This window comes from Amaranthus tricolor, chromosome 2, assembly GCF_026212465.1.
Source record: "Amaranthus tricolor cultivar Red isolate AtriRed21 chromosome 2, ASM2621246v1, whole genome shotgun sequence".
Lineage (NCBI taxonomy): Eukaryota > Viridiplantae > Streptophyta > Magnoliopsida > Caryophyllales > Amaranthaceae > Amaranthus > Amaranthus tricolor.
This window is the reverse complement of record NC_080048.1, coordinates 28,527,831-28,538,669: the sequence shown is the minus strand read 5'-3', so window position 1 is coordinate 28,538,669 and position 10,839 is coordinate 28,527,831. Positions and strand designations below refer to the sequence as shown.

Here is a 10,839-nt window from a genome sequence, read left to right as displayed (position 1 = left end):
TCGTAAGATTCTACCATAAACTAAAATTTGCTATTTAGTCATAATTATTCACTTTAAAAGTTTGAGTTTATTTTTTAAAGTTTCATTCACCTCATTTTTAAGAATAAAATAGAAAAATATTTAGTAATTAGTTTAAATCTTCATACTGGTAAATAAATTTACTTTTTACAATTATGATGATGGATCGTTAAATTGTAAGAAAAATTAATGAAAGATGGTATATAAGAAAAAGTTTTAAAAATCAAGAATAAATATATAGAATCGAATCTTTAAATCGTAGAATTGAGTTATGATTCTACTTCTACCTCTACAAATTTTATTTTTATTAGAATATATAAGATTCTAGCAACTTACAATTTTACTTATGATTTAAATCACTTGCTTATTTTTAAATCATAAAATTTTAGAATCGTATATCGTAATTTTAATAAGATTGTTTGTTTTGCTATAATATGTCACTTTCCAGCAAACTTGCGAGACAAAGAAAATATGGGTATATTAAATATACTAAGCATTAGTCTCATAAGTCTTTTGTAGTAGGTTTGTGGGGTGTTTGGCTAGTGAGAGTTTTAAGGTTGGAATAGAAATTTGAAATAACTATATAATGAATGATTTGTTGTTTAGAGACTTGGAGAGATGAGGGGATGAGACTCAGAGAAGGGAAAAATATCAATAAAAATGTCTTAGGAGTGGAGTGTTATGTGATGAAACTTAAATATAGTATGAAATGAAAAAAATTATTTTGTCGTCAATGAAATTATGAAGTGAAGAAATAGGGTTGTCATGTGAGATTTGAGGAAGGAAATCAAACTTTATCTTAACAAAAGTCTAAATTTTTATTTGTCTAAAGGAAATTGAAATAGAAAATGGATTAGACTTTTTTAGCTTTAAAGTTTCATCTTAAAAGTCTCATTTTAAAGTGTCACAAATTTTATTTCCTTATGTCAAACACTATAAGTGTTTTTTTTTTTTTATATTTTTTATTAACACTTTAGTTTTACAACAATTAGGTGGGAAAGAAAAATTAAAAAAGGAAAGGAAAAGAGAGAGAAAGAGAAGGAGATAGCACATATAGTATTTCTTATTTGTTTAGGAAGAAAAGAAAAGGGTGAAAAGGAAATAGAAATAGCATTTTTTTTTTAAATTTTTTTATGTTCTGAGAAATTTAATTATTATGATACTTTAATCCTCCATTCTAAATCTCTCTTTTTTATAATGTTATTCAAACACGCCCTGTAAACTTCTATCATTTTCTCTATTCCATCAATCTAAACAAAATATAAATAATTTAGATAATTCTTACCTTTTTAACACACAACATATTCTCATTACTTGCCAAACAAAGACATTAACAATACTAAAAAAAATTTAAACTCTCAACCATCAATTTTCAATCAAATCTCATCATGTCTCACAATTCTCATCCTTGCTTGCCAAATTCCTCTTTGAAACCTGAGGATGAGAGTTCTCAAAGTTGGTTGTTTGACCAGAGCAAAGTTTCAATAAACAACCAATCTCCTGAAAGACTGTCTCTTTTAAAGATGTCTCTTAAGCCTATTCTATTAAAGCTTAATATCTACTTTACTCTATATTTTTCTTTATGGACCAACCCAATCAAAGATGGTCATTTAAAGAAACCATCTCTCACAAGAATTTGTGTTCAATAAAACAATTGTGGGTCCAATGAATAATGACAGGGGGAGTCACAAAGAAATCAGTTGTAATCCACATTAGCAACTGGATTAGCAACATTTTGATCAATCTTAGAAGACTTAAAATTGAATACTATGATAGTCTCACCTCAAACCATGAGTTACAAGAAGAATTCATCCCAAGATGAAAACCACAGGAAATTAATTAAAAAAGAAGGATCAAAAGGGCTAATGCATATACATCTAAAGAAAAACAAAGAAAATAACACCAAACAATACACATCTCAAATGTTTTTCCAAATCCATACACTCCCAATTTCAGGGTGTAATGGAAAAACAGAACAAAGCATAACTTTGTGATCATATTCTTCATCATTTACTAGCACCTCATCGTCCGTCAGCTGAAGTGAAGGACTCGGCAAAACCATAAGGCCGAGCAACCATACTAGTTTGAGTGTTATCAACAAAGGAAGACGATGAAGATTCCGCTTGACTTGTACCTTCGGAAGCCTTCCATCTCTTTAAAGCCTGAGGTAAAGACATCTCAAGATCAATACCATAACAGTCATCAAAGTTGGATTCGGTAGGTTTCCAGAGCTCTACTAAAGATGACAAGACATTGACCACATGGCCCATGTCCGGCCTTTGGTACGGCTCCCTTGCGCAACAGTGACCCGCCAATTCTGCGACTGTACTGATGCTGGCGAGAGTTTCTTCATCAAGGTCAACGCTGGAGTCAATTGCTTTGCGGAAAGTTTCCTTGTTGTTGTGCATACGCTTGAACCACGTCACGAGGTGCATGCTTTCCTCAGGCTGCGTCTCGTCCAAAGCTTTCCTCCCCGTGATCAACTCCATCAACACTACTCCAAAGCTGAAGACATCGACTTTAGTGGTGACTCGTCCAGTTACTGTGGAGGTAGAATGATCATTTTTGATGCAAGTTCGAAGAAGGAAAAATTAACTACACAGAAGTTAAGATTATATAATGCTGAAAATAACGATCATCAGGTCAATAACAGATTCTGCTATTTGGAAAAAGGTTTTTGTTTGCAAAAACCATGGATAAAAATTATATTAACCCAAAAGACATCTAAGTCAAGAAAGCCAAAACATAAGCATTATAGTTCATTTAGAATTGTTGTATTAATCGGCAAGAGAATATAAGATCCTAAGATTCGACAATGTCTACGGTATCAGGTTACGGTTTTTGATAACAACTTGCTTCACTTTCTATGACAAATATGAAATTACAAGGACAAGGCTGCATGCATGCAGGCCCTCCCCCTAACCCTTCCTAGGTGGGACTGCTTGAGCCCCTTAGGGGATTAGGGTAACGCAAAGTTTCTTATGTTTTATGAAAAATCTGACAAACACCAAAAGGTGGATTCAAAACGTATTTATCACCAGAACGAATCAGAGTTGTTAAAATTCGAACAGCATTAACGTTTTGAGTACTCAAATTTTGAAAACCAGGCAAAATGTTGTTTGAGCAAGACTGGCTGTGAGTCCAGGCCATGATGAGTTTTCATATTTTACAAGTGACTTCTTACTTTGTTTCGTTTAAATTAATGCCTCACAAGTAATTATAAATTCACAAAAAATAAGACCCAATATTATTTATTAAATCAGGACATTATAAACGAAATTTCCAACATGTCAAGAGAAAGTTAATTCCGCGTTTTGTAATTTTGTGAATAGAAGCCATGTTCTGAATTCCTACTTGGAGTCCTATTCTACTGGCTAGCTTTTCTCCATAATGTCTTGATATTGTTGGTTCTTGTAAGTCCAACGGTCATGATTCTCTCATTTTTGCTGGGGAAACTCTCCAAATATAGTGGCAGTACTCTTCAATCATACAATAACAATGCCAACGCCTTGATCCCATAAAATGAGGTCGGCATAGAACTATTGAACCATAAAAATTTTGAAACCAAGGCTACATCTTACTGTTCAACCACACTTTTTACAATCACTTACGGTACTCGCTTCAAAAATAAAAATCGATTTTTTGTTACTTCTAAATATTAGTGTAGTGCTAGTTAGTTTTGAGTAACAATGCAAAAACTAGATTGGTTAGTTATGAGTTAAGAACTCTGCACTCAAAAGATATTTTACATGAAATATAGAGTGAGCTAAGAGTTGCAAGATAAATGGTGGCCGTAGGGTTCTAGTACTGTTAACTTTTAACATGCGAAAAATTAAAACCTTTCCAAGACCCAATTATTGACATGAAATGAAACAAGTAAATATTGGGACGAAAGATTATACCTTTGTAGCGTGAATCCACTAGCAAAATATAATCACGAGACAAGAACCGCAAATGAAGTTCCTCTAGTGTAGTCTACCAACAATGTCTCGTAAGACCCCGCATACTAGTACGCCGTTTAAGAACCTTTCTTAAACTAATTTTGTGTGTATATAACTATTGTATTTGACCTCACTTATAATTTGTTAAGACCACGTATGTAAAATTTCTTAGTCTTAAAAATTGAAAATCAAAGAAAATTATCACATAACATTATATGTGAAACCTCATGTAATACTCCTTCCAAGTAATACTCATTCCACGGTGAATATATGCGCATACCTCCTTATATCATCTATTAGTATAGGTTTTTATAATCAATGGCAAAAATAAATATGACTATTCATCTTTTCTACCTTAGGTTACAAAATTAGGATTAATAACCTCATTAATCCTACCATATAATTAGCCACAATGAATGTAAGAGTTATACTACTATTAAACAACAAATTAATATAACCACTATATTATATTCAGGATTATGACTAATATTTAGTCTTACTAGATTAGTCACATGAATCTAGATTAATATAGATTCAAATATACAAAATGATCTCACACATTGATATAGTGTGCCCAGTAGGATTGGTCTCTAGTAAAACTTAAACGCTACTCAATGTAAACTAAATTAACGTCTCGTTGTATACTCACTTAATCACGTTAAACGACTTACAAAATATTCACTTGATTATTGAACATTTCTAACAGTGGCAGCAAAGATCGATAGATTAAACATATAGTTTATTTTAGTGAAGTATACAACAACACTTCATCACCCCAATGCCATCAAGTAGATTCCACCTAAGGTGCGGTTGGGGAGTCAAATGTGTGCAATCTTATCCTGGTTAGTGACAACAAAGAGATTGTCTCCGATTGACCCTTGGCTATTACTTTAGTGAAGTAAAGTCTCAAAGTTTATAGGGTTCAAAGAACATAATACACGGTAGAGATAGCTGCAACTAATATATAAAAAGAAGTTACCTGCATATTCGGGTGCCAAGTATCCAAAGGTTCCAGCAATTCGAGTTTCAATTGAGGCCTTTCCTTCTGGGGCCAAACGCACAAGACCGAAATCAGCAACTTTTGCTCTCATATCATCTCCAAGAAGAATATTAGAAGGTTTTAGATCTCGGTGTATAAAGCTTTGATGGGCTAACGTATGGAGATACTCAACACCTCTAGCCACATCCAAGGCAATGCTTAATCTTCTAGTCCATTCAAGAGGCTTCAACCCTTCCTCTGCCCAGTTAAATAGATGCCTGCTCAAGGTTCCTTGAGGCATGTACTCGTATACCAATAGCTTCTCGTTGCCATCTAAACAATACCCAAGAAGCGCGACCAAATGCCTGTGTCGAACCTTGGTCAAAACTGCAATTTCAGACTTGAATTCATTCAGCCCTTTGCCTGCGATCACGCCAGACTCCATTCTCTTAACAGCAATCTTTGTCCCATCATGCAATTCACCTTTATAAACTGTTCCGAACCCTCCTTGTCCCAAAATATTATCCTCACTAAAGTTATTTGTCACATTTTTGAGGACTTGGATGGAAATAACCATGTTCCCGGAATCAGCCATTTGAATGCTACCTGTCTCACTCGATGGAATAGTGTAGCTCTCACTAATCGCTCCTACGCTAACACTAGATCCAGCAACTGTAATCTTAACACTATCATTGTCAGAACCCGAGTGTCTAGGATGAACAACCATAGCATTGGGACTTTGAACCCTCCTGAACTTTTGTTGCTTCTTTTTGAAAACACAAAATCCCAACACACCACATATAACCAAAAACAGAACTGCAGCAACACATATAGCTAAAATTACAGCAGTAGAAAGTTTTGATTTGTTCCCTGAACTAGAATTACCACTCTGTCCATCAGCTGAGCCTGAGGGCGAAGAAGGTTCTAGACCATGAGTCGGAGCATCCTTTCCAATGTCAGGATTACCTTGAGTATGTAAAATCAAATTCTTCTTAAAGGTTGGAACTTTCCCATAAAGATGGTTGTTCGATACATCGAGCTCAGTAAGAGCTGGCAAAGTAGTAAGCTCTTGTGGGATGGTACCAGTGAGGTTATTACTTGCAAGAATAAGCCTTTGCAATGACTTAAGGGATGCAAATTCAGGAGAAATAGTTCCATTGAGATTCATTTTCTCTAAATTAACCGTGGTAATGTTACCATTACTACAAGTGATACCAAACCATTCAACACAAGGGTTATTCCCCTTCCAATATTGAGCAAGTCTAGTAGGATAACCCATCGATTTTGCAACAGAAAGCAACACATTTACTTGTGGACTACAATCACCAGGCTTTGGCAAGCAAAAACTGTTCAAATAAGCAACAGAATCAACGGAAACCGAGCTCTTAAACACCGGAACAGGCCCTTGAAGCAAGTTATTAGTCAAGTTCACAACTTGAAGAGACTCCAAATTCATCAAAGACAAGGGAACAGGTCCTGTGAACATGTTATCTCTAAGGTTCAAAACCTGAAGATCTTTCAACCCTGAAAAATCAGGCAATGAACCAGAAAATGCATTTGTTTGCAACCAAACTTCCTTCAAAGAAGTCATATTTTGGATCACATCAATTCTTCCACCAAGTTTACCACTTTTCTGTCCATTAACCCACAATGACTGCAATTGAAACCCATCAAAGCTTCTAGGCAATTCACCTTCCAAATCATTAAAGCTCAAATGCAAATGAACCATACCCGGAAAAGCATCCGGCCCGAAAAACCCGGGTATTTTACCAGTTATATTAGCAGAAACAGCAGAAAAATTTTGCAAAGTTGAAGCACTCTTCAAAGATTCAGGGATTTCCCACCCTTGAAAAGGGTTATTATCAAGGTCAAGAGTTTGAAGTGAAGTTAAGCCATCAAAAAAATCACTTGGAATTGAACTAAAATTATTGTTACTAAGCATAACAACTTGCAATGAACTTAAACCTTTTAAACTAGGAATAGCACCAGTAATTCTATTTCCTTGAAGTTCTAACCTTTCAAGAGAAGTAAGAGAAGAAAGATTAGGGGGTAAAGTACCTTCAAGATTTTGGTGCCCAATTTGAATCCGGGTCACTTTATTATCCTGTGAACATGATACCCGACTCCACTTACAGGGATCTGGGTCGGACCATCCAAGAGATTCAGGTGGGTTTAAGCTTTTTCTTAAAGCTAACATAAGTGAAGCATCATCATCATCAGTTGCTTGAGAAACTGCAACATTATTAGAGCAAAATAAACACAACCCAAGTGATAAAATTACCAAAAATAAATGCCCAACAACACTGTTTTTCTTCCTCATCTTCTAATTCTAGTACTACCTACTAAAGTTAGTAGCTTTTGGCAGAGGGATTAAAGATGGAAACCCAAGAAAAGAAAAAGAAAAGAAGTGGAAAATGTGTAGCAGGCTTTCTAAGGGAAGAAAGAGAGGGAAGGAAGAGAGAGAAAGCACATGAATGAATGTGGGGTGTCGCAGAACTGGAAAAGCACAAACTGCAAGGAGAAAGATGAGGCTACAGCCTACAATGTATTCCCGGCTCTCATTTAATTTTAATTGGCATCTAAATTTAGGGTTTTACTTTTTCGTAATAGTTTCGATTAATCTCTTTTATTCTTTATAGATTTACAAAGTCTTCACCTTTTTTACTGTATTACCACTTTTCATGATTTATCGTAATTTTATCTCTTTGATATTTATTTAAAAACACTTGACGGATTAAAATTCAATATCGAAACACTATGGCAAATGCAAACAATCACCAAAATGATTTAGTAAATATTGGTGACGATACATGTTAAAAAATTGCTTGTGTTGAAATTTGATACATGTTCACTTTTTTCGCCATAACTTTTGATAGAAAATAACATTAATATAATGTTTGCGGCAATAAAACCTATACTTCAAGATCTTTCCAATGATACATTATTTGTCAAATTCCGATAATCGAACGAGAAATAACGATCATTTAAAAATTGCTTGTGTTGAAATTTAATACATGTTTAATTTTTTGACCATAACTTTTTATAGAAAAATTGCATCAATACAAGATTTGCGATGTCTAAAACTAGACTTTAAGAGCTTTTCAACGATACATTATATGATCAATTCTGATAATCAAGCGAAAAATAAGAATCATTTAAAATTTACTGTGAATTTTAGTATATTCAGTCACATAAAACACGCGACCAAACCGCGATTAAGTCCCGTAAAATACATAAAAAGGTTTTAGTTTGCTTCATTAGCATGAGTGACAACAATTCAACAAACTCTTTTAAGATTTTGGCTATTAATGAATTTTATTTTATTTTATTTTATTGTACTTTTTTTAATGAATCAATGATATGGAAAGTAGTGCTGATCCCAGGGCTCAGCTTGACAACAGGTAATGCTGCACATGGTGTAGTAGGAGTTTTGGTCCTGAAATTATTGTGTATTGTTTGGCCTACATCTTAACCAATCATATCTGGATAAGAAAAAAAAAAATCAAAGCTTTAAGTATCAACATATATAGTTGTAGTAGATATGGATACACAATTATACAAATACTACCATTTTACTTATTTCTCAAGTTGTAGGACATATGCCTTCCACAATAAAATTGTAGGATATATGTGTTCCTCGTTATTTTGCTCAATATTCATGGTATGTAGGTCATGATTGATACAAGATTATATATATATAAATATATATATATATATATATATATATATATATATATATATATATATATACATATATATATATATATATACACACACATATATATATATATATATATATATATATATATATATATATATATATATATATATATACATATATATATATATATATATATATATGTATATATATACATATATATATATATATATATATATACATATATATATATATATACATATATATATATATATATACATATATATATATATATATATACATATATATATATATATATACATATATATATATATACATATATATATATATATATACATATATATACATATATACATATATATATATATATATATATATATATATATATATATATATATATATATATATATATATATATATATATATATATACATATATATATATATATACATATATATATATATATACATATATATATATATACATATATATATATATATATATATATATATATATATATATACATATATATATATATATATATATATATATATATATATATATATATATATATATACATATACATATATATATATATATATATATATATATATATATATATATACATATATATATATATATATATATACATACATATATATATATATATATATATATATATATATATATATATATATATATATATATATATATATATATATATATGTATACATACATATACATATATATATATACATATATATATATATATATATATATATATATATATATATATATATATATATATATAAAAGGCTTCTTAAAAAATTATTTCAATTGAATTGTAAAAATAAATTTGACTAAACTCTCTCATTTTAAAGATGTTTGGTTGATTGAACTGTTGTCAACGAATAAAAAATTCAATATTAATTTGTTTGTCAACGGCTGAAATTTGTTTCTAGAGAGCAAATGAACGGTTAGTGGACTTTAAAAAATTAGATTGAACTGATCATGATAAGAAGAAAAGAGAGAAAGCAAATTGGATACCACCACATCAGACATCTGTTAAGCTAAACTACGATGCCGCAACAAACATAAGTAGAATTTATCTTTCCTATATAGTTACGTCTCTTTATCTTTCTCGAGCCAGGGGACTCCTTTAATCGCGCTCTCCGTTATGGGTATGAGTTGTCGCCGTTCTTTCCTTTTCAGATTCTGTCCAAAGTTTTTTTATGAGCTAAATATATTGAATAGAATGATGATGATAATGTGATGTTTTAGGAGGTAGTGGTTGCAATAACTTGCAAGAGACGACCAAGAACATGTAATTTGTTGAACATGCCAAGATACTACTGCGGGGTGGCCCATTCGATTAACAATAAACCACAGGTGGAATTTGTGAAGGTGATGCAAATCTTGTTATTGAGGCTCTTTGACAGGAACGCCAACGTGACCTTCTTTCCCAAGTTATGATTGATAATGCTCTTTAGTCTTTATGCTTCAAATAGCTCTGAGTTTATTTCTTTTGACTTTTGTTATTGTGAATGTAATGATGTAGTTCATAGGCTTGCCCTTTGAACTTCTATTTTTTCCCCAAACAAACATAAACATGTGTACACTTGACCAATTGATTTGACAATGAATTCTATATAATTATTTGATGCAATCAATTATTAAATTAATTAATATAATTTAAGTATATGTTGGTGAGTATTAGGAATGGTCATCTGTCCAACTCCAAGATCATATTGGACTCGCCTACACCCACCCCTATTTTCAAGATTTGGGTCCTATATTTTGATATCCAGTGGATTTGTGTTTGGGTCTGCATCTAAAGTCTTCTAACCCAAATCTGCTAGATACATCTCACACCCGCTCTAGAGCCACGTATTATATAACTCAAAGTTGATTGTAAGTTCGTTCTAAAGATGTTTTCATATAATTTGAACTCAATTTAGACTTATATACAACCCATAGACCCATTTTCGTTTTAATAAATCCATTGAAATGTAAAAAGTTTAAGTATGAATAATTAAATAAAGACTCATTTACGACCCTAGACTCATCAAACTTGGCATGCCTAATTAAGAATCCAAAATTTTCAGACCCTGAAAATTCAGATTCGAGTCGTACAATAACAAAAGGGGGTAGTAAAATCAAAGGACTCTTAGAGTCATACAATAACAACTAAATATATACAACTGTGTCTAAAATTGAAATAT

The 10,839-nt window shown here is 31.8% G+C and overlaps 1 protein-coding gene across 1 annotated transcript; it reads right to left on the bottom strand.

The window, feature by feature from the left end:
• Window positions 1-1,751: 1,751 nt before the first annotated feature.
• Window positions 1,752-7,535, bottom strand: LOC130803315 (receptor protein kinase TMK1). The gene is made up of 2 exons (XM_057667515.1): window positions 4,939-7,535; window positions 1,752-2,560 (listed from the first exon to the last, which is right to left on the bottom strand). The coding sequence occupies exons 1-2, from the start codon at window positions 7,256-7,258 to the stop codon at window positions 2,040-2,042; spliced, it is 2,841 nt and encodes a 946-aa protein (XP_057523498.1). The 5' UTR covers window positions 7,259-7,535; the 3' UTR covers window positions 1,752-2,039.
• Window positions 7,536-10,839: the final 3,304 nt, after the last annotated feature.